We start from the raw sequence: 25,160 nt of genomic DNA, 5'->3' as shown, positions 1-25,160 counted from the left end.
TAAAATAAAGTATTGACTGAGTTAATCTTTGCTTGTAACCTATTAATTAGAAATCAATACAGGGTTTTTGAGAATCAAGACAGTATAACTAAACATAATATTGCAATACACCATATTTTTGATATTTTCTTCCACCCCTTGTAAACACTGAGTCAGTGGTAACAGACAGTAGCAATATGGATCATGTATCCTTAATCACTGAATATTTGTAATTTAGGAATTGCTTTTGAAAAATAATATTCTCATGTCCTCTGCCATGATGGCAGGTGACCTGAAATTTTGACCTGCGAGAGCGAACATTTACCCTGTATTTGGTAGGTGGCAGGTGCTTATTTCATTCCCTGGTTATACCACACAACTCAAGGCCCGTGTCCCATCCTCTTTCAATAAGCCTTGGTTCCCATTGGTTTTATTTAGGATGCTACGCTACCATCTAGTGGTTAATGTATAAACTGCAAAAGTTGGCAAGTTGTGTGTCCCATGCATGTTGTTGCTTATTATCTTAAAGATGCTACGTAGTGCCTTGTCTGCAGGACAGATAATAATGCACACAGTGCACTTTCATAGACTAAGCTACTGGAGTTACCCTGCACTATATTCAGTTTTAAAAGTCTCTTCTGCACTATATTCACTTTTTTTAATAGTCCTGTATCACAGCTGTTACCCTGCACTATATTCAGTTTTAACGGTTTTCTTCATCTCCTTGTATTTTTATATCTGGTATATTTTGTTGTACTTTGTACTTTGCACTACTAACTTTTTTACTGCCTTTTTACTAACATGTTTTGCACTATGGAACTGTGATGCTGGAAGCTTGAATTTCCCTCGGCATCAATAAAGTTACTATCTATCTGTTTAATTTAATCTTGCTCGCTTTCTGGAGCACGCATCAGCCTTATTAAAATTAGTCTTTTCTGGGATGGATCAAAAAGTGGTACGCCGCTGCGCCTGCCGCATTGCGTATGGCATTCTGTTGTTGCGGCAACCCCCCCTCCAGCATCCCTTTTTGTCAAGGGCAACGGTTGTCATGGAGACATTGACTCGCTCCATCGGAAAAGGGCAGAATTCGACCCCCGCTACCCGGGGCTTTTTGGCGGGAAAAGAAGGAGGGGGTCGAGTAGGGTTTTGCTGAGAGTAATCATTACTCTAGGGTTAAAGGTTTTCTGCTTTAACCCTTTACCACCGAATTATCTATCTATCTATCTATCTATCTATCTATCTATCTATCTATCTATCAGGGCTGACCCAAATGCTTCGAAGCTTTGACCGTTGCCATGGTAATCATCCTCCAAATCAGTATTCAAATGCGTCAGGTTTTTTTTTTTATATGTTATAATGTATAAATTCCAAAATAGACCATGAAATAAGGAATAATCCAACAACATTCTTCATTTTTCATATATAATATTAAAGGTCCCATATTATAAAAAAGTGAGATTTTCATGTTTTTTTTATCATAAAGCAGGCTTAAGTCCGATATAAATACTGTGAAAGTATCAAAACACTCAATCCACAGAGAAATACACACAGCCCGTATTCAGAAACTCTGCATTTGAAACAAGCTGTCAGGATTTCTGCCCATTCGTGATGTCACGAATATACAATATTTAGACCCTTTACACAGTTTTAAACGGTAACATTCTAAATGTGTCCCAGTTTATTTCCTGGTTGCAGTGTATGTGAATGTCATCAGCTGACAGGAAGTACACATGGACCCAGGAGCTGTTGCCTAGCAACTCAATTCCGTCAAAATGCGCTAAAACGGAGCGTTTCAGACAGAGGGTAAATACAGGCATATTCAGGCTGACAGTATGAGGAAAATAAAGGGTTTTATGAACATTACAGCATGTAAACAGGTTATAGTAGAAACACAAAATACAAGTACAAACCTGAAAATGAGCATAATATGGGACATAATATGAGTCCGGAGCCTCTCCTCCTCTGCCTGCTTGCCTTCATTCACACAGCGCGCGTGCGTTCTCGCTATCTCGCTCCACCTCTAGACGTGAACGTGCACTCACTCCACACTGCAGAAGAGTTAGTTTAGCTCTGAAAATATTCAGTGAATGTACAATGGACGTTTGTGCAGAAATAACTGCTGCAGCTCCTCAAGACCAACAGAGGTTTTCCGTGTCTTGTGACCGGGGCTCTGCAGAGAGAAACGTTATCAGCGGCACCCGGCCGGAGACGGTAACGTTACTCTTCATGCTCAGCCCCGGCACCGACTCGCTTTTCCTGCTCAGCCTCCGGTGTCTCCCTCTCCGGAGGGAGACACCGGAGGCTGAGCAGGAAAAGCCCGCATTGATTCATGGAGAGACCTTCGTCTGGTCAGCTAACATTACTGCCAAGCAGGTGAAATACAGTATAGAGTGATATTGTGGTTTTAGCTGACGTGTGTCGCCTCACTGTTTTGAGCGATGCTCGTTCAGGTATATTTAGAGCGAGCAAGCGCGAGCCCGACGCTGACTTTTGTTGACTTCACGGCCACAGGTGTCGGTGTTAACAAGCATTTCTGAAAGTTACAAATAGTCCGTTTAAGCCTGCTTTATAATAAAAAAACATGAAAATCTCACTTTTTTATAATATGGGACCTTTAACAGTTTCCACTCCAATATAAAGTCCTAAAATAAAAGGATAAAACACATTGGCGTTTCAAGTAGGCCCAACCCACATTGGTCCCACTCTGGGAATAAATAGCAACAAAAGTAATCACATAATGTGTAAAGTCCATTTTAGAGTTGGGAAACGGGAGGATCTCTCCACTCTTGGTTCTATTTTTGAAAAACATGACCAATTGATTGGCTGCACCCACGATTAGGCTACTAGGCTGGAAAAATAGGCATATGAATTCATTCTGGTGTTTTTTTTTCCCCCTCTCTCAGATCAGCCGCAGTCACTATGGGAACACGGCGGGCCGTTGTCAGGATGTGGGGTCCTTGGGAGTGGGAGTCCAGCTGCGTCCACCTCCGGTGTTCATCCACCGCGGGCCTCCCATCCCCCCACCGGGCCCCAGCCTGGCCGGATCTGTTTTTCTAAACCGAGAGAGGAGTGACTCACCACTCCGGTTTCAAAACAGGCCATGAACGGGAGGGGGGAGGGCGGCAGCTAACGTTAAAGGCCCTGTTTAAACAGGTGTTTCAGCTCACCACACTGTCGTCTCATGCAACAGTAGGCTTGAGCTACTAAATATATTGTGTGTAAATTGAGCCCTGATGTCAGGATTGGCCAAATCTGATGCAAATACTTTTTTACGTTTAAGCATGCAAGACTGTGCTGTATTTTTTGAAAAAATGCATTATCACTGGAAAAATCAATTTAGTGGAAATCAGTGGCAGGGCAGTCATGTGAGAGTCCAGTCTGCATCTCTTTTGAATAATCTCTTCTCAGAAAAACAAACAGGAGAAAGATTAATAGGGCATAAGAAAGCCATATGAACAGAGGTAGACAGGAACTTCCCCTAATGGTGGAGCATTATCAAAACAACTATTGATAAGAATGTATTGATCTTAATGATGAAAAACAATGAGCCATGTGGTAACAGTTTATCTGCTTCTTTCAATAAACCCCTGCTGTGGGCCCTTTCATCAAAGTCAACATGCTTTTGTTCCGTCATCAATACCATCTACTATTGCTCTTCTAGTGGTCTCAATCAATCTTTTGTTTGTGAAACATTTTGTACCCCCACAGGCCTACATTTTTATTAGCCAATTAGTTTCAGTAAAGTTGTGGACAGGATCAGATCTAGGCATGTCGTGTGTTGGCAGGACAGAGATTTTAAGGACATTTCTGCCCCGTCCCATGTCTCCCATCCCGTCCCTTTAAATCTCTACCTAATCTCTACCTGCCGAGCAAGCGTTTTCAGAGAGCTGCCTACAACTTGCTTTGTCTCGTCCACCCTGTCCTAAGGCTGAACTGCAACTCTGTAATGACAAGTCTAGAAAAAAAATTGGTGTTTACACTGGGGAAACATCTGATGACAAAATATTGATGCGTGACTCCAAAGTGCGATTGTGCGAAAGGTCCTCCTACTCTTCCTGTGCAGGCAATGTGTGGCTTGGGTTGAAATCTATTTCCAAGACATCCACTGCTTCCCTCTTTTTCTTCTTTCTGTTAACAAAAAAAAAAGGTTTCCCATTGACATTTGAGTTGATCAATTCACTTTCTTGGCAGGCAACTGTAACTTAAGACCCTATTAAGAGTTTACAAGAAGCAGCGGTAATTACTCTTCACACAAAAGCAGCGACTCACAAAAGTAGTGTTTGCTGTTGGTGTGATTTCAATGTTTACAACTTTGTATTTACGCAGGTCTGACACTGCTTGGGTGTGCAAAGGTGAACACAGGTTACTATGCACATGTTTGATCAAGTAAACTCACTTGTTAAGTGCTGTTGTGCTGCTCATAACAGCAGCCTTTGAGTAAAAGTATTTTTTTTTTAGTTCACAGCCAAATTTAATTTGATACCAAATTTGTTGAAATGTTAAGGGATAACAGTTTTTTTTACATTTATGGTAGTATTTTCAGTAATTATTCATTTATATTATTTATGTAGGATTCAAAAGATGTTGATATGTTGGCTATGAGAATATCTTAATATTCTTGTTATTAAGGCTACAGCCTTCCTTTGATAATTGGCACATTATCCACTGGTGCTTGGAGATGAGTGTACCACAAATGAAATAAGACAATTAATTATATTCTATTAATCTTCAGAGTCACTTTATAAACGCCATATAGATGTTGATATCTTAATATTCAGCCTTGCTTTGATATAAGCATATTATCCACTGAATGTATTGTGATGTAGTTAGTTATTTAAATGTAGCCTATATGCTAACATTACTTGCCCCTTATCCTCTTTAACTTGTTGAAAACCTGCTATCATCTCATAGCTTCAACCGAAAGTACAGATGCAAAATGTGAGTTGACTGTGTTATTAAAGCAGTTATTTCATTATTTCAGTGAGAGAGAGGGGTCAACAACACACGTAGCTCTAATGCTACACTAACAGCCCACATTTCAATACAAATAAAAAAAAAAGACAATTCATTATACAATTAGCTACTGTTTGCCTCACTTTAATTTTATTGTCTGTTTTTGTCAGCCTCTACTTATTATTATTATTATGAGAAAATTATTCAACTTATCAGGGGAAAATGAGTTAATTTGATACCAAATTTGTTGAAATGTTAAGGAATAACATATTTTTTTACATTTATGGTAGTATTTCAGTAATTTGTAGTGACCTCATACTGTATTTTGTAGTATTTTTGTTTTATCCCCTTGTATCATTCATAATCATCTGTTAGTCATTAGTTATGTAGGATTCAAAAGGGGGAAAAGTCAATTTATAAAGGCCATATATAGATTTTGATATCTAGGCTACGAGAATATTATTATTTATATTATATTATATAATTAATTATATTCTATTAATCTTCAGAGGTAAATTAGATACTGTTTGCCTCACTTTAATTAGTTTTTGTCAGCCTCCACTTATACTAGTCTTGAGATCAAAACTTCAGAGAGTAAAATTATTCAACCTTATCAGGGGAAAATGAGTTAATTTGATACCAAATTTGTTGAAATGTTAAGGAATAACAGATGTATTTTGTTTGTTTTATCCCCTTGTATCATTCATAATCATAACTGTGTTACTCATTAGTTAAGTTGGATTTAAAAGGGGGAAAAGTCACTTTATAAAGGCCATATAGATGTTGATATCTTAATATTCAGCCTTGCTTTGACATAGGCATATTATATCCTGCATGCTAACATTACTTGTCCTTATCCTCTTTAACTTGTTGAAAACCTGCCATCAGTTTATAGCTTCAACTGAAAATACAGATGCAAAATGTGAGGCAAAGCAGTGTTATTAAAACAGAGTTATTTCAGCAGTGAGAGAGGGTCAACAACATGCTACACCAACAGCCCACATTTCACGTTTAACGTGTCGTTAACGGCAGAGACATGACGGTTAACTGCCATCCGGTGAGTCAGCGGATAGCCGTTAGCTAGAGCAGTTAATGTTCAAACTCACCGGGCTGTATGTGTGTGCGTGTGTGTGTGTAGTAACGGCTGTTGATCTGACGGCGGTTATAAACGTTAACTCAACCGCCCCCTTTTTGCTCAACGGCTGCTTTTTTTTTTGGCTGTTACCCACCAACAGTCAGTCATGTGATTGTAACGTAAAACCCCTAACCGGAAAACAACGACGGACGGACGACCCCTCTCCTCTCCGTCCGCCGCCAACGAACGTTAGCACAGGGGGGAAACAGTACAAGCGAGACCCAGAGAGAGGACGGACGGACGGACGAGAGGAGAGTCGTCGTCGTCCCCGGTAACAAACAAAACAACACGGCGACACAAACTACCACCAGCGGAGGAGCAGGTAACGGCTGTTTTTGTAGCTACACTGTGACGTTATTTAGGCTACTTGTGTGCGTGAGCTTCGTCTAACTGTAATTGTCACGGAGGGAAGTTAAAAGAAATTCGTGACCAACCGCCCCATCCCCCTTGCTTGCTTGCTTGCTTGTCGCTCGCTCTCCTTTTTCCCGGCATTTGTGTGTGTTGTGTGCGCGCGCCCCCCCGCGTGCGTGCATGTCCGTTTTTCTCTCTCGCGCTATAGCAATAGCAGCAACCGAAGATAGAGACACACAAGGACTATTGAAGGAGGTAAGGACAACGCGTCATATTTCAGGGGTATTACGCATGCGTAGTGTAACCATATTCTACTGCGCATGTGCAATACCCCTATCCAAGACCGCGACCATTCTCCTTTTATAGTCCTTGTAGAGACCCGAGGCGGAGGCAGGAGTCAGTCAAGGCGCGCTTTATTTTGCCCTCCTTGCTTTATATATCTGTTATTCCTCTATTCTTATTATTAAACCGTTTTATTCCCTTGTTTACCTCCATCACCTTACCTCACAGATGGTGTATTTTTTTAGAATAACATAAATCTCACTATACGGAAGTAACTGTGTTCCACGTGTCTACATCACACACATCAGGGGCGGTGCTTTTATTGTTGCAAACAAGTTAGTATTGATTAAACACAGGCATGGGTACGGTGGCTATAAATGACTGGATCATGTGCAATACCAATTGAATTCACATGATCAATAGTTGTGCGGTTGATCAATATTAGTGTCAATCAGGCAGATATTCATAATAATACTTTTTCATCTGTGAAGCAACCAAACAACCATGTTGTCCTCTAAAATTACCATAAAGCTGAACCAACACCCTCTAAAACAGTTCAAAAGAGAAGATTATAACCTTCATGGTGGTGGGATTTATTGCAGGGCTGTTATATCGATGTACCTAAAAAACTTGCAACTGAGTGCGACTCACCCTCCCTGCAGCACCACAATACATCTAACAAAATATTAGTTTTTTATTATATATATTTTTTATTAATGGTTTCACTGACCCTTTTGCTGTGCTCCTACTTCTTCATCACAACTTGTTAGCTGTTGCACCTCTTGTAGATAACTAATGCTGTTTAAATTATAGGGCTGCATAGTTAAAGTTAAAGATAGATAGATGTGGAGCAGCTTGCAATGAGAATGTGCATTATGTGTTGTGCTTCTGTCACATGTAGTTGAATCCACATCTAAAAAAACAAATGCAGGTATAAAAAGAAAATATATATGCAGCACTATAATTTAAACAGCATCTTCAAGAGGTGCAACAGCTAACACGTGAACAAGTAGGAGCACAGCAAAAGGGTCAGTGCAACCATTAATAAAAATATATATTTTGTTAGATGTATTGTGGTGCTACAGGGAGGGTGAGTTGCACTCAAATTGCAAGTTCTTTTTACGTAAATCGATATAACAGCCCTGCAGTAAATCCTACCACCATGAAGGTTATAATCTTCTTTTTTTGACCAATGTGTTGCTGCATTAAAAAGGTTTAAACTTGAATTTTAAATTCCTGTTAATTTTGAAGATTTCTTTTACCAAGATGCTGGTGTACGATTTATTATTTTAATAATAAATAACAATTCAGTAAGTTACATTTTGTTTTACAAAGCAATGTTTAAGTCAAGCCTGATGTTTCCTTACACATAAAAGAATGATCCCAGTCACTTCCACACTGTGACACATACAGCGTATTGATTAAACACTGGTATCAGATTGGTACTCTACTCTACAGTATATCGGCCGATACCCAAAGCCCAGGTATCGCTATCGGTATTGGGACTAAAAAAGTCAGATCGGTGCATCCCTTATTAGAATGAGAGGTGTTTAGTGTATTTGTGGCTAACTAATGACTATTTTTATTATCAATTATATCTGCCAATTCTTTTCTATAAAATAGTCAGAAAATAGTGAAATATTCATACTATAACGAAAGACCTAGGGTGACATATTCATGATATATTTGTAAATTGCAAATAGTTTTGTCCGACCAACAGACCAAAACCCAAAAGATATTCACTTTACTGTCATATATGTATTAGAAAAGCAGGACATTTCACAATTTGAGGAGCTGGAACCAGCGCAGTATAATGTTGGATTTACTGCAGGATTGTCATATTAGACTGTATAATTTGTAGCTAGGTGTACCTAATAAACTGACAACTGCCTGTTCATTGAAATTACGTTTGGCAAGAGTGTGGTTGATGGGTATTTTACATCTTGAGTGACTGCTGCTGCTGTATCCCCCCGTTGCACAAGATAAGGAAACCTAGCCTTTTCCTGCAGCGCTGCAGTGCCAACATCTTTGCACTCTGACCTCTCTGATGAAATACACATGTACAGGGGGCTTTTTCAGTGTTTTTGTAACCAGCGGGGGATTATGCAGAGTTATACATTTCTAATTAATCTGAAGGCTGATGAGGTCCATCATCTTCGTAGCTTCATACCTTAGGCTGTGTGGTGTGGAGAAAGTGTTGGAGAAAGGGGATTCGCCCTGCCCACAGGCTGTTTCCATTCTCCACTGGAAGGGGGGTAGAACCAGTTCTGCTTTAGGAATTTGTGTCGTCGACACCCATAACCCTGATCATGTGATGGCCTGAAGCCCTAGTAGTCCTCCAGTGACCTTTAGGGTCAACAACACCCATCTCATTGGTCAACAGAACGTGCATAGCTCTTAGATGTCCCTTGAGATTGAGATGGACGGCTTGGGCACCATCCTCAAAGTCTGCAAAGAGACAAGAGCTGTAGTGATAATAAACTCTACTTTATCTACTTGTTTGCAGTCCCTCAAGCTGATATTTGTAGCTCTGTAGCTCAATTTCTATAAGAACCTGGTGTCAAAGTGGATGCCTATTGAAGCAGGATGACCATTAGAGGGGTATATAGAATAGATTTACATGTTTGCACTGTAACTGTGTGCCAGAAATTGGACAATTTTTTTAATTAGCTTGCCTTAGAGATTATGTGAGAATGGTATTCTTGAAATTGTCATAAAAGGAGATCAAAAAGGAACAATCTCTGTCTGTGTACAAAGACTATTAAGGCAGCATGTATAGGAAGCAGCCTGAACACTCTGGTTGTCATTGATTTTACAAAATCTGCTGTTCAAAGTTTATTTAGAACGATAATATTTTGCATGTCTGGTGTCCAGGAAGACATTTCAATTCACAAATAACTTATTTTTACTCTTAAATTAACATTACAAAACAGGTCCAAATACCCACTTGTACGATACAGTGAACAAATTAGCCGGGGATGTTTTTGTTTTGCTGAGCCGCACACCAGTAATTGGCATAATTTTCTGTGACATTAGTCCTAGACAAATCGTCTCCAGCGTCACCAAATGATTCTCCGCTCTTGTGTTGAGCTAGCCTTTACAAGGTCGTTAGATCGCCCCCGTCAGCCTGACACTTTGTGGTCACAATAAACTCTGGTCTCCTTCCAGACAGGAAACTCATTGCTGCTTGTGTGTGTGTGTGTGTCTTTTGTGCAGGTTGAAGAATGGAGTTGGCCAACCATGGTCTTATCCTGCTGCAGCAGCTTAACGCTCAGAGGGAGTTTGGCTTCCTGTGCGACTGCACCGTGGCTATCGGAGATGTCTTCTTCAAAGCCCACAAGGCTGTCCTCGCCGCCTTCTCCAACTACTTCAGAATGCTCTTCATTCATCAGGACAGGTACAGGATGAATGTATTAATAGTGGTATCAGACACAAATTCAGATACACCAAGCTAACATACTTTTTTTGTTGTCACATCAGAGAATGTACCTTCAGATACCATGTCCAAATAGCACTCACTTTTTCTCTGTAGTTGAGTGCTGGACTGTATCTACATTTTTTTAGTGTGATGACCCACAACTAATGTCATTGTTCGATCAATGGAACAGATTGAGGGGACAAATTGGAGGGTCTGTAAGGGCATTAACATCAAGACATGGTGTCTGTGCTGCCCTGATAATGTGTTATAGAGAGGTGAAGCCCCTCCCCTTCTGGTGGACCCCATGGGACCTTATTTTGGAAAAAATATGTATGGTAGTCAACGGCGAGAGACAAATATTTTTTTGATCCCATTTGAATTGTGCCATGAATCACTCATATGATGTTTGTCAATTTAAAAGATCATTTTGCAAGTAAAATGTCAGTCAGGAAGCGAAAGAACGAGCAAGACCAGTTGCTCTTGTGAGTACATCTCAGTACAAAACACACAGGCATCGTAGCTTCAGCAAGGGAAACGTCACTACCTGACTTTTGGGTGTGTCGTCTTTCTAATTATGTATTTTCACAGTCTGATACTTCAACATTTTTGCAACAAACTGCAACTTTCTTGTATTGCAAAATTATCTTTTAATTTGACAAACATCATATGTGTGATTCATGGCGCAATTCAGACGGGATGAAAAAAAAATATTTGTCTCTCGCCGTTGATTATCATTATTTGCCTCTCTATGGCGAGGTTCCCTCACTGAAAGACACACAGACCCAAACAGATTTATTCACATTCAAGTTTTCAACGACCTGTGACCAGCAGAACTTTCCTCATATAGTAAAGAAATGAAGAGCAGTCACTGCTGTTTCTAACGATCTGATATAATCAAGACAACGTTTGTCACTAGTTAACTGTGATGTCTTTGTGTTTCAGTGACTGCGTGCGCCTGAAGGCCGCTGACATACAGCCAGATATCTTCAGCTACCTCCTCAACCTGATGTACACGGGCAAGCTCGCACCCCAGTTGATAGACCCCGCACGGCTGGAGCAGGGGGTCCGATTCCTGCACGCTTATCCGCTCTTGCAGGAGGCCAGCCAGTCCGTGTATTCACACGCCGAGCAGCACAGCGTCAACCTCTCCACCTCCCTCTACGGCATCCAGATCTCCGACCAACAGGTAGGGCTGGCGGCTAGACGGCAGGTCTCCTCACCTTTTGACATGGAGCAGCTGAGCTCGGAGGGGAAGTATCCGTCCACGCCATCCGTCACAGCTTCATATGCTCATTCCTTACTGTCCAAGATAGCTTCTTCACCGCCAGACGCGGAGGCTTCGACCAGCGGCACCAGGCCTACACTCGAGGAGGGGGGAATGGACTTGCTAAGTGCAGACGTTTCCTCAGTTAGTGCCATCCTCCATGTAAAGCCAAGCATCATGAAGAGGAATTCCTCCTTTAGGAAGCATTACTCCTGTCATCTGTGCAGGCGTCGATTCACCCAGAGAAGCCTGCTGAGAGAGCATCTCCTCCAACACACCCATTCTCTGCAGCAGGTGCCGGCCGAGCCCAGCAACGCACTCTCACCTATGAGCAGAGAACACACCATGCTAGAGTTAGAGGGGGTCTTGAAGGGAAGCACGGCCACAGCGGTAGAGATAATCAGCGACAGCGAGCAGACGCCCGTTTCAGGCACCAACTCGGACTCTCCCCGAGCAGAGGTGTCCACGTCCAGCTGGGGGGTGGGAGGATTAAACTCCCAGGCGGACACACCGCCTCCGTCAGACATCGCGGACATCGACAACCTGGAGAGCGCCGACTTGGACAGGGAGGTGAAGCGGCGGAAGTACGAGTGCTCCACTTGCGGGCGCAAGTTCATTCAGAAGAGCCACTGGCGCGAGCACATGTACATCCACACGGGCAAGCCCTTCAAATGCAGCGCTTGCGGCAAGAGCTTCTGCCGGGCCAACCAGGCGGCCCGCCACGTGTGCCTGAACCAGGGCGCCGACACCTACACCATGGTGGACCGACAGAGCATGGAGCTGTGCGCCGCCGGCGACGACAGCAGCCAGATGGAGGCGATGTTCTTGGACTCGTCGAAGCCTTACAAGTGTAACATTTGTGCGACCACCTTCTCCAGTCCCAATGAGGTGATCAAACACTTGTGCTTCACTCAAGGGGGGTTAGTGGGGCTGCAGGGAAACACGGGCGCGGGGATGCTGCTCCAGCGCGACGAGCTTTCTAAAGACGATGGCTCTGATTTGTCCAACTCTGGCACCCCACTGGAACCCATAAAGACTGAGGAGATCCTCGTAGAGTAGTGCCAAAACTGTGTAATTGTCCTTTCTAACATGTATGTTTACTTTCTAAATTAAGGTGAAGTTAGTCAGGGTATGTATGTTTGAGGTTCTCAATCTACTAAAACTGTTTTATTGGAGGTTTTTTTTGTGTGTTTTTGGACTTTTTTGGCCCAGTGTATGACAGAAAGTGAATTAAATAGTAATAGTAGCTCTCTGGAGTTCAGTCCAACATCATAAGAAAAGCAAATAACATTTAAATCAAGGCTAAGTCGAATATCAATGAGGGAGATGAAGTTCCTTGTTTCATCTCATCATTTTATTGTTGGTGTACATTGGTATCTCACACATTGGGCTGTACCACATTGTTGCTTTTTTTACGTAACAGCTAAAGTTGTGGTAAGGCTGCACAGGCAGACATTGAGTAGAGGAGGAAGAGGAAGCTGAGACAGTTCCGGAGGACTCAGCGTGTCGTGAGAGATGATTTCGCTAGACTCGAAGAGGAGAAAGAGTATATTAACAATCCCTCTGGATCTGAACACAAGAGCTGTTTCTTCATAAATGAGAGGCTTATTCTGCAGATCAGGTATATATTATAATTCCAGCTAAAAAGCACACAATATATTCAGACCTGAGACAATCTGTGCTCTTTGTGTTGAGTAGATGCCCGATATGCAGGAAAGTACATTTGTCTTCCAGTCTTGTTTTGGTTCAGCGGAAACTTGAAATGTAAAGTAATGTCCATTATTTGCATCCTTCTAGTTGTTTTACTCTGTGTTTTGTTGTATGTCATTACACCTAATTAAAGCACAACTGCTCTCATTAATAAGAGTTTGGACACTGAAAATTGATCACAGCAAGCAAGAGTGTTCCTTTACAGTTTAGCCACTTAGATTACTGATTATTGACACACACAGCCTCCCAGGCTGTCCTGTACAATATTGTACTTCTTTATATAATTTGCTTCGGTCTACTCCTAAAAGCCCTTCATTTTTGTTTGGCATGCTTTTCTAATTTTATATACAATGCTATATTTACAAAGATTACTTTATATTGCAAAGGTTTATGTATATTCGTAGACAAATAGCTTTCAAAATAGGATAACATTTGGTTTAGCAAAAGTTTATGTATTAGGGATGGGCATGAAAAATGTTTCTTTAATTTCTTCAAGCAATAGGTTAGAAGTAAAAAGATTATTTGGGATTTTAAATCTGCCAAATTTGTGCTAATTGCTAACCTTCTTATTCATTTTGTGCAAAGGGAAACGGTTTCTCTGTATTGTTAAGACTTTCTGACAATTATTCTTTAACATATCAGAAAAAATAATGAATAGTTGCAACAGTAATCATTAATAGAAAATATGCAGGTGAACATGTTGAGAAATATGAAATGACAGAGTGATATCTCTATATACTTGACTGTCTGGATACATTTGTGAATATAAAAGATGCTTTTAATTATAATTTACAAGAACATAAATTGTTTGGGATTACAGAAACACTTTCTATGAACTACTGATGACTGGAAATTGTGCTAAATCTTTACATACATGTTGAGTTAATGTGAAAAAGTAATATGATTTGTCATGCTGAAACATGTCGAGTAGCATAATACAGGTTGTTCAGGAACAAAATTCTCCATTAGTCCCCTTTATGCAAATTTAAAACATCAGTGAGCATCACTGTCTTCAGTTTTTTTCAGTTGTTTCTGTCTTCTTATCTATACATCTCTGAATATTAAGATGAATGATAATTTAGGGAGGCTTGTAAAACTGTCTTAATATTGTTATTGTTCCTTCTAGTGGAAAATAAATTCGACATTGTATTGTTATTGCAATAACATCGCCTTTTTTTGCTGCAAAACTAACCAACCCATAAGGTTGCAAAACAATTTAACAATTCAGAAAACTAATAATAATTTGCAATATTATTTTAAAGCTAAACACATGTATTTTAGAAAGTATTTTAAATGTAGTCTTTCGCCACATTTATTGACTTGTTTCCGTCTTTTAATTATTTTAATAACTTTTATGAAAATATTAAGAAAATGCCCATCCCTAGTATGTTTAACATGCATAGTTGTTGTTTTTTTTTCTTCTTCTTTTGAGCCAATTTTTCCCAGCGTCAAAGCCCAGTTCCAATTCACTTCAAGTGGGACTATATTCTGTATTGAAAAGCAGTTGTTACTCTGATGCAATGAGCCCAGTGTTTAGCTAGAGGGAGCTGTTGTTCTTCTTTGTCTACTCAGGTCAAGTGAGGAGCGGGAAGGCTATCAAATTTGAAGTAATATCTTTACTAGTGTTTTTGTGATGTGGTTGCCAATGATATAACCATCTCTGCCATAAATCAATATTCCATCACATTTAAGTTCACATAAAAAAAAAACAACCCCACAAATGTCTGAATTTCATCTTACAAGTTATTGACTAACCGGGAAGGATTCTTGTTTTGTTGAGGCAACTGAACTGCTGTACTACTGACATTCATTTCTCAGAGCTCAATTGATACACAGAAATATGCACAGCTTTATGAAAAGTCCCTCCTCCGTTAAAGTTGTAACTGCTCTCCCGTCACACCAGTCTTGTAACTTAATGGTTTGTGTATATGTGTGTTTAAACGTCTCAGTATCTCAGGAAGATGAGAAGTTTAAAATTTTTTCTTTCCATTCTTGTTTATCAAAACAATAATTTAATTTCAAACCCCCTCATTGTACTCCCCAAACGCCCATCTGTGATCAATCTGTGTTCTCAGGAATGTGAGTAATTTTCTGTTTAAACAACTTTTTTTTTGTTTTCAATGAAGAATGAACAATAAAAACATGTCTTTTTTTTATAATTGGTGGTCTTTTTGTCTCGTCTTTACCTCAACAAAACAGCTTCAGGAGATGATTTTCATTCTTTTTTCATTTATAACCACTATTTAAACATTCAAGACATGGTTTATAGCACTCTATATTATAATTGTAAGCAGATAAAAGGATATTTCTATTACGTGTTTACTGCTATGAATATATATGTTATGTTGTTACACCTGTGTTTTACTATATTGTCATTCATTGTGTGTATACAGCCTCCACTTATGGGTGGATTTATGGCTTTTAACAAATTATATCTGTTTACAACTACATTATAGTATGTTATAAAGCATTTTTTAAAATGTTTCTACACTGCTTATAAATGCTAAATGGGGTCACCTTTAAGTTCTATCTTTGCTCCAGTGGTAATGAATGTCTTCATAGTGATTATGTATTAAATGATCCAGGGATGAACACAAAGCGCACACCGATTTTCTCTACCTTTATTGAATGAAATATAGACAAGTTTCTCTATCCTTACTATTAACAGCTTGGAAAATATAAAAGACCATGCTACATGAATATTATGCTAAATGGCTGCAGGTTATGAGTTAATATTACAACAATATGTTTTTTTTAAGTACATACAGTAGGTATACAATCTGTACAAATGTTAACAGGTTCACAGTTAAGAGTGTTACAAAAAGCAGGCTGAAGTAGTGGGCCACTAAATGCTTTACATTATGCAACAATAGCAAAAGTCTTTAGCTCACTCTGGCTTTTTTTTTTAATCATTTATATTTATACATAAAGCATTGATGGATGTGACTCACCCTCTAGAGTCAAAGTAAAGGGGAAGTGGTGACCTAACAGGGGGGTCTGTACTTCCTGATCTTTCTCTCATTTGGTCATGAAGCTGAGTGAAATGTGAGCCTCTATAGAGCGGCTGGTGTCAAATTAAAATCAACAAATTATAGAAGCACTCGCTAATTCCCAACACGTCTGAATGATTCACACACTAGTGCAAGTTTGCCAAATTTGGTAGGACATAAATCACATACCAGTGTAACCCGCGGTCACACGTTTGCTTTGGTGGCAAAACTGGACCCCAGGAATGTTTCAGATATTCCTCCTCCATCCTAAAACATCCCAGACTTTTATCAGTGAACTTGCAAAAATAAGCCCTTGTGACTTAGGTTTGATGCGTGACTCAAAGCAGTTGAGTGCTTTAGGAATTCAATTGGATGCAAGTGATGTCTCATCCTGTGAGCAATGGGAAGACCATGACTCCCTGATTGATCCTAACTCAATTTGGCTTTGAGTAAAATTAGTTTTATTTTCCACTTCTGGCACCATGCAGTCGGGTGTCTGTGCCTCTCTAAAATCCCCAACCAGTGCCAGTTTAATGAACCTGAGCCATCATGCTGAGTGAAGAACACGACATATAGGAGCAGGTACCATAAGACTGGAACATTTTCACACTTTTTTTATCACCTTTGTTAAAACATATGAAGCCAAAATGACACCAATGACTGAAGACTAAAGGGTGCACTACTTTTTGTAGGCAGCAGAGGGCATCAACATACTGTCTTTTCATTAAGAAATATAAATATAGTGTTGCTACACACACATAACGGATACAGTATGTCACAGTAACTCAGAAACATGGCCGTCAAACTGTGATATGCTTTGTAAGTCTTTCTTACATGCACTTCTCGTCACTGTTCACCAAATACCTCTGCCACATGATCAAATGAGGGTGTTATAATATTATTTTATTGTCTTATTACATGGAACAATGTGTAACAATGTCTTTTTCACAGTGAGTCAGGCAGTGATTGTTTGTCTTATCTACATGGAGCTTATTAGGTATTTTGTTGGGTTGCGGGGTGAGAGCACATTGTGACAAAAGCATCATTCTCATCATACTGTCTGTGCCCTCTTCTTCAGTCAGTGTTATCACTTACTGTCAGTGGAATCACACTTGTACCATGGTTTAGTTATAATTGCTACAGAGTCTTCATTGAATGTGACTATTAAAAAGCTGCGATACACCGACCACTTATGTGCAACATACTCACATTTGTTCTGGTGAATTTTACAAGGAATTTTTTAGATGTTTCTCTGCATCAGCTGGTAAATCTACCGTCGTAATGTTGCTCAAAAGAAAACACCTGATGTATCACAGCTTAATGTGGGAATTTTTAAAAACAACAAACAAAAAAATGGAAAAAATAAAGACTGAATGAAAGAATACTCAAGATATAAATACAATATACAAGATAATAATCCTCCATCTCTCCACCTTCTGACACCATCTCACTCTCCCTACTGTACACATACAATCACACACACATACGAAACAGATACGCACTCGACCAGGTTGCAGACTCTCGTCTTATGCAGCAAGGGCAATGGAAAGTCACAGAGACACTGAGCACACTGATTACAAGCCAGATGGGATGCTTCTTGAGGCACAGGACATGCTTTAGTGTGTGTGTGCATGAGAGTGAGTGAGTGGGTGAGGACGTGGCGGTGGGACGTCACGCCGTGGTGACAGGGCTGCGGGATGGGGTGGGGAGTACAGGTGGAAGGGGAGGTGGAGAGAATGGCGGAGCTGTTGCTCAGTCACTCAGTCTCTCTGGGCGGGATGGGCGGAGCCCAGTCTCAGTGTGTTACCACAGAGCAGCCTCTCTCTCTCTCTCTCTCTCTCTTTAATTCTCTCTCTCTCTCTCTCTCTCTCTCTCTCCCTCCCTCATCACTCACGTCCTGGTCCAGACAGTGTGTCTCCCAGGCATCAGTGTTGTGTCTTCAGCTGTGGGGGAGAAGAACAAAAACAAAATATTAGCAGCAAGAAAAGACATATTTTCTTTTCTGGAAAAAGAAACCCTCTGAGATTGACATTACATTTTAGAGCTGCATTTATTAATCGATTAGTTGTCAACTACTAAATTAATCGGCAACAATTTTGATAATCAATTAATCGGTATAGTTAAATTTTCTAATTCCAGCTTCTTATATGTGAATATTTTCACGTTTCTTTATTCCTCTATGACAGTAAACTGAATATCTTGTTGAGTTGTGGACAAAACAAGATATTTGAGGACGTCGTCTTGGGCCTTGGGAAACACTGATAGACCTGTTTCACCATTTTATGACATTTTATACACCAATCAACTAATCGATTAATCGAGAACATAATCTAGAAATTAATCAACAATGAAAATAATTGTTAGTTGCAGCCCTAATACATTTGGAAACATCCCTCAGTATGTTATGTTGTAGGACCAGAACATCATTAAAAAGCTGTATTCTAATGTGATGTAATCCATCCATCGACAAAAGTAGGGACTGAAACATTAGTTTGATGTACTGATTCAACATTGGGACACCCTGCCATCAGATCATACCTAATCGTTTATATATGTACTGTATATAGAACATGTGTCAGTCTCAATAAATCCAGAGATAAATAATGCATAACATGAAAAAAATATTTATATACAGTACATATAACTCATTACTCTGTAATCCTTTTAATCCCCCTGCAATATTCTTTATCTCTCATTCCCACTTTTTGGTTTTCTCTTCTATTGTTTGATTTTACCACCCTGCTTCAAGGTTTGTTTACATGAGTCAGCACACACTTAGTGTGAGAGGGCTGCTGCTATTAAGCTGCTGTAACTCATCGAGCCCTTTGCTGCTGCTATCTCCCATTTCTATCCCTCTCCAGGCTTCTCTCTCTGCAGCAAAGCTGCACGACTGCTTAATAAATATTAAAGTGAACTACGCCCAGTTTCTCCCTCCTCTGCATCGGTTAGATCAGATGACATCAGAGTGCGACTAAAACGTTGTTGCACATTCTTCTGCTTTCACATATTAAAGATATAATTCAGTCAGAACAACTTGAAAAACACAACTTGAGCTCTTTGAGGCTTTGTAATTGAATCTAACAAATGCGACATGGTTTCTTGACTTCATACTGAGCCTGTGATAGAAGGAAAACAGGAGGAGGGAGCGGAGGAATCATAATCAGTCTTTCAGCACAAGTTCATCTGCCCCTCACACACACCGCTTCCCTTTAAGACCCCGGCCTACAAAGAAGGGGTCAACGGCGGCATTCCTACTTTGATATCAAAGGTCCCCTGGTTACTCATACCCCGAACAAAAGCTTTTTCATCTGGTCGGTGGGCAAATCCCCTCCCCTACTCCCTAATAAAAGTGGGGCCCATTGATGTTTCAAAAAAGCCACTATGAGAAGATTGTTTGATAGGCCAACAAAGGAATTTTCATTCTGTACTGTTCCATCGCTAATTTTACAATACTGAAATAGTGAAGAGCACTACTTTCATTTTGATTAGATACCATAAAAAACTGTTGTCATAAACGTTCAGTACCCCTGCTAACACTTTATAATAAACATTAATAAATGGTAAATTGATGTTGTTTATTAAACTTTAGTTAATAGTTATGTTATTTTTAACAAACAAAATAATAATTAATAATGTTTACTAATTATTAGTAATGCTATAATTTGTTATTTTAACAGTTTATTGTTGCACACAATATAACATTATCTACTATATTAAATATTTGTTAATGATAACCAACTGATTTGTAAACCTTAAAGTAAATTGTTTGTAAAACATCTATAAACATTACATAGACAGATATTTTTAGCACTTAATTGTTAATAATTGGTTTGTAAACCACCTATAAACATTATTTGGATGGTTATTATAAAGTTGCAACTGATGATTATAATGTCATTGTTTAACAGCAAAATAACTATTAACTGAAGTTTAATTAACTTTCAATTTACCATTCATTAATGATGTTTATCATAAAGTGTTACCCATTGGTGCAAGATCAGTCTCACCTGCTCATGATGCTGCTGTGATCTCTGTGGACACAGGCTCGATCTCCTTCACGGCCTCCTCGATCACCTCGATCACCTGCGCCATCACTTCCGCACACTTTCCCGACGGTGTTTCTTGCGTCTCTGGCTCTGTGACTTGGCTGGAAGCGGGAACCTCTGCTGAAGCCGTCGCTTGGGGTTCTTCGGACAGCGTTGGGAGTTTGCTTTCACTTGCGGCGCTCTTAGCTTTTACGCCTGCGTCTTCAGTCACGGGGCCGTTGCTGTCAAACTCTACCGCGGCCTCTTCTTCCACCGACGGTTCCTCAAACACCTGCGCCGTCTGCAGGACCACTTGGACTGGCATGTGAACCTCAAGCACTTTCTCTTTGTTCTGCTCTGACTTTGCTTCCTCTGGTTCTGGTTCCACTTCCTCAGCTGCTTCTTCTTTTACATCTGCTTCCTGAACCTCTGCAACTTCTTTGCTCTGCTCCTCCTTGACCTGCTCCTCACATCTCCCACTCTCTGCCTTTATCTCCACCACTTCTTCCACTACGACAGTTTCTTCACTTACGTTTACCTCCACAGCTTTCTTCAGCCCTTCTTCTGGTTTCTTCTCCTCCACCTCCTCTACAGAGGCATCGAGGCTCTTTGTAACCTCTACTGGGATTGTTTCAGTGACCTCCATGGCGACATGGAGCACCTGAGGTGACTTTGGTGCTGGTTTTTCGCAGACGACTGCAACGGGGGTGTCGAAGATAACAGGGGTCTCTGTTGTGATCTCGTTCTCTGTTGTTGCTTCAGCCTGGACTGGTGTTGGGTCGGTGGGCTTTTTGGATTCAGGCACGTCTTCTGAAACTTTATCCATGGCTTCCTGAATGACAGCTTGAGCAATGACCATGCTCTGAGCCTCAATTTCACTGGTCGGCTGGACGTCTTCCTTGATTTCCTCTGTCTTCTCGCTGGTCTCCTCAGTCACTTCACTAGTCTGCTGGACGTCTTCCTTGACTTCCTCTGTCTTCTCGCTGGTCTCCTCAGTCACTTCACTGGTCGGCTGGACGTCTTCCTTGACTTCCTCTGTCTTCTCGCTGGTCTCCTCAGTCACTTCACTGGTCGGCTGGACGTCTTCCTTGACTTCCTCTGTCTTCTCGCTGGTCTCCTCAGTCACTTCGCTAGTCTGCTGGACGTCTTCCTTGACTTCCTCTGTCTTCTCGCTGGTCTCCTCAGTCACTTCGCTGGTCGGCTGGACGTCTTCCTTGACTTCCTCTGTCTTCTCGCTGGTCTCCTCAGTCACTTCACTGGTCGGCTGGACGTCTTCCTTGACTTCCTCTGTCTTCTCGCTGGTCTCCTCAGTCACTTCACTGGTCGGCTGGACGTCTTCCTTGACTTCCTCCGTCTTCTCACTGATCTCCTCAGTCACTTCAGTGGTCGGCTGGACGTCTTCCTTGACTTCCTCCGTCTTCTCACTGATCTCCTCTGTCACTTCACTGATCTCCGACTCTGCTGTCTGAGCGGTAGTAGCCTCCACAGTCTCTTCAACTGCAACCTCCTCCTTGGTTTCCTGCACCTCGATTGATTCATCGCCGACTGGCTCTGATGCATTTTCCATGGTCACCGGAGCCGCTGGGGCCACAAGGACCACTGCTTGGGCGATAACAACCCCCTCGGTTGGTTCAACTACAGGGATGATTGGCTCGGTCTCCTCTGTGATGGTGGTCTTTGTGGTTGCACTTATGGTGGAGGCAATCTCTGCAGTTGCATACTGAGCTACCTCCTTTATAGTATTTTCTTCGGTGGCAGCAAGCTGCTCCAAATCCATCTTCACTTCCTTGGTCTCTACAATTAGCTCGGTGACTTCTACGCTCTGGGTGCAAACAGCTGTTTCGGATGTTGGTGCAATGGGATCAACTGTCCTGACGGAGTTCTCGCTCATGGTGGTAGACTGAATGATTTCGGACTCCTCCAGAACAGCGCTGACAAGTCCAACATTCTCAATCGCAGGTTCGTGGCCCTCACTGGCTGCTTGAACGTTTGACAAGTCGCTCTGTGAACTTTCAACAACAGGCTCAAGCTCCATGGTTTCTACTTGGTGCACTTGGGACATGAGCACTTCATTTTCTGCGGCAATGGCTTCCTCTGCATTTGCTGGCTTATCTTCCACCGACACCTCTGTGCTTACACAGTCACGGATCACGGCCACGCTCTCTATGATGGGCATCGCGGGTTTCTCCAGAGCTACTTTGGCAATCTCCTTGGTTCCCAGGCCAGTGCAGATAGCCATGGCCTCCTCACGAGCGTGTGGCTCCAGGATGGAATTTGTCTTGGACTCTGCCTGCTCAGTTGGTGGTTCATACTCTGTTTTCTCAGAAAGTACCTCTACTAGTACAGCTTCAACAGCCACATCTGTCTGGGGTGGAATTGCACTAATTTGGGCCTCTATGCTCTCCATCACCTCCTCTGCGCTCTCCGGCTTGGGCCCCTGAGGAACAGGAGTGGTTTCTGCAGATGGAGCTTGAGCGACAGGCATCACCTCAGCCGTGGACAGTCTGCGCCCCGTGCGTCCAGGAGCTCTAGTCAACAGAATATCCTTGTCCTCATCTTCTGCGATGTCGGTGTCAACAGACTTTGGCGTGGCAGCGTTCTCAGCCTCCTCTGGGATGTCACTCAGCTGATCAGGTTTATCATCGCCGTCCTCGACAGTGGCTTGGATCCATGAAGGGGATCTATCTTCAGTGGATACTTTAACCTGGGCTTCAGCAGGTTCTGCTGGTGCTTCCTGTTCAGCTTCAACAGCTGCAACAGCTTCAACAGCTTCAACCCGGTCTTCATACTCTGAGAGAGGAACCACAGCTGGGGTGTCAGAGTCGTCCTCGCTCTGCTCAGTAGAGGCTTGTTTGTCAGCCTTCTTCTTTCTGCGTCCAGGGAAGAGCTTCCTCAAAGAGAACGACGACTCGTCTTTTGGTGCTTCACCGTCTGATTGGACTTGTTCTGCCATCTCCTCAGGCTTCTCCTCGGCTTTGGCCTTATTCTTCGACATAACCATGCGTTTCAGTGTGTCCCAGGTGGACTCTCTCTCAGCGGGTTCAGGGGAAGAAACAACTTCTCCATCACTCTCTGTGTTTTGGGAAGTGACAAGGGCAGCCTCAGTTTTTTCCTCCTGCTCCCCTTCTACCACTGCTGCTACTGATTCCTCTTCAACCTTGGTCTCCTCATCGTCAGAATCAGAGGTCTTCCTAGTCCTCTTTTTGGGTCCACCCATACACATCAGAGCCTCCCAGGAGACAGAGGTGTCCATTTTCTTCTTGGGCTCCTCAGTGCTGCTGACCAGTTTCTCAGTGTTTTCAGTCTTTGGCTCTTCCTCAGTTGGCTTATCCTCCTTAGCCTCCTCCTCAACACTCTTATCTGCTAACGGGGCACTCTCAGAAGAGGACAGCGTGGCTGACTTTGCTTGTTTCTCAGCTGTGGCTTCATCTTCGCTCTCAGATGACCTTTTTACGCGCCTCTTGGGTGTTACTAGTTTCTTGAAGGAGGACCAGGCAATGATGCCCTCTTTTTTCTTCTCTCCATCAGAGGCAACTTCACCATCTGTCTCTTGGCTGGACTCATTCTGGGTCACCTCCACAGCAATGACGTGCTCTCCTGACTCCTCGGGAGATGAGGGCCCGCTGTCGGCTTTTGGAGCCTCTGCTGACTCGGTGGAGGATTGAAGCTGCTCAGCTGCCTGCTCCCCAGACTCGGCGGTCTTTGCCTCGGCGGTATTCGCCTCTGCAGTCTTCGCCTCGGCGGTCTTCGCCTCAGCAGCCTTCGCCTCAGCAGCCTTCGCTTCAGCGTCTTTCTTGTTCTTCTGTTTCTTAGTTGAGAGCTTCTTCAAGCCAGCTCCAGTGAAGAGCTTCTTCAGGGGGCTTCCCTGGGGTTTAGCCTTCTCCTGTGATGACAGCAGCTCAGCCTCAGACGTCACCTCTGCTGGAGCCTTCTCCTCTTCAGCACTAGGTTCAGCCTTTTCCTCCTCTGGTTTGGTCTCATCAGTAGCAGCTGAGGGTTCAACAGGGACCTCTGGCTCTGGGGCAGTCTCTGATTTCACTTCCTCTGGAGTTGCTGGTGCCTCCTCTTTAGTTTCTTGCTCCACCTCATCCTTCTCTTCCTTTTCCTCCACAGCAGCAGTTTCTTCTGTCTTGGCTGCCTCCTCCTCAACAGCTGCCTCCTTGTCTTCCTCCTCTTTTGGCTTCTTGATGCTGGCTTTCTTTCTCAGGTTAGAGAAGAGTCCTCCACTGAAGAGCTTCCTGAAGGGGGACAGAGTTGTTTCTTCCTTCTCAGCTCCTTCATCCTTAACTGCTTCATCAGTAGTTTCAGCAGCAGTGCCTTCAGCAGGAGCATCGGTGGTTTCAGCTTCATCTTTAATGACTTCAGCCTCAGGAGTAGACGCCTCTGTATCCGTCTCCTTTTCTTCAGTTGTGCCATTCTCCTCAGCAGTGGCAGCTTCTTCCTCCTTTGTAGGCTCATCAGTCCCACTAACCTCCTCTCCTTCTTTATCTTTGACTGTCAGCAGCTTCACAGGGTCTTTCTCCTCACTTTTGTCCTTCTTCAGCGTGAACTTAAAGCCCACAAAGCGGAAGATCTTCTTGAAGCCCACTTCGCTGGCTTCATCGGGTTTCTCCTCAGCTGCTTTCTCCTCAACAGCGGAGATGTCGTTGGCATCAGGCGACTCTTTCTCCACTTTCTCGCCGTTCACTTGAGGAGCCACTTCACCCTGGATGGTGTCCATGGTCTCAGGAGCCTCCTCCTTCTGAGCCACACCATCTGGCTGGCCAACTGAAATGACAAGAAAAGAAGCAGCTTTGATGAAGATATTGATCGGTTTTCTTGCTTCAGTTTTACTATTTCCTCTTAAAGCTCCCACTGTGCTACAGAAACATCACTAATGATGTTCCCATGACATTCAAATGAAATTGCTGACGAGAGCTACGATTTGTAACTTGCAATTCAACATATTTGGGTAATGAAATCATTAGGAAACCAATCTGCATTCAATAAAAATCTCTATGTGATTACTCTGAGGAGAAACAGGAGAATGTCTCATTGCCATCTGCATTTAATC

The 25,160-nt window shown here is 42.1% G+C and overlaps 2 protein-coding genes across 3 annotated transcripts in view; one reads left to right on the top strand and one right to left on the bottom strand.

The window, feature by feature from the left end:
• The first annotated feature begins 6,073 nt into the window (after positions 1-6,073).
• Positions 6,074-15,246, top strand: zbtb2b (zinc finger and BTB domain containing 2b). The gene is made up of 3 exons (XM_074616130.1): positions 6,074-6,389; positions 9,917-10,097; positions 11,061-15,246. The coding sequence occupies exons 2-3, from the start codon at positions 9,925-9,927 to the stop codon at positions 12,439-12,441; spliced, it is 1,554 nt and encodes a 517-aa protein (XP_074472231.1). The 5' UTR covers positions 6,074-6,389; positions 9,917-9,924; the 3' UTR covers positions 12,442-15,246.
• Positions 15,247-15,697: 451 nt separating this feature from the next.
• The window catches only part of akap12b (A kinase (PRKA) anchor protein 12b), a 49,777-nt gene continuing 40,314 nt past the window's right edge, over positions 15,698-25,160 (bottom strand). For both annotated transcript variants that reach the window (XM_074616128.1, XM_074616129.1), the window contains 2 exons: positions 20,090-24,874; positions 15,698-18,025 (listed from right to left, as the gene is read on the bottom strand). In XM_074616128.1, the coding sequence (XP_074472229.1) occupies positions 20,094-24,874 (4,781 nt within the window). In that variant the 3' untranslated portion in view covers positions 15,698-18,025; positions 20,090-20,093. The remainder of the gene's footprint in view (positions 18,026-20,089; positions 24,875-25,160) is intronic.

The sequence above is a fragment of the Sebastes fasciatus genome, chromosome 18, assembly GCF_043250625.1.
Source record: "Sebastes fasciatus isolate fSebFas1 chromosome 18, fSebFas1.pri, whole genome shotgun sequence".
Classification (NCBI taxonomy): domain Eukaryota; kingdom Metazoa; phylum Chordata; class Actinopteri; order Perciformes; family Sebastidae; genus Sebastes; species Sebastes fasciatus.
The sequence above is the reverse complement of the archived record's forward strand: the minus strand, read 5'-3'. Positions and strand labels throughout refer to the sequence as shown.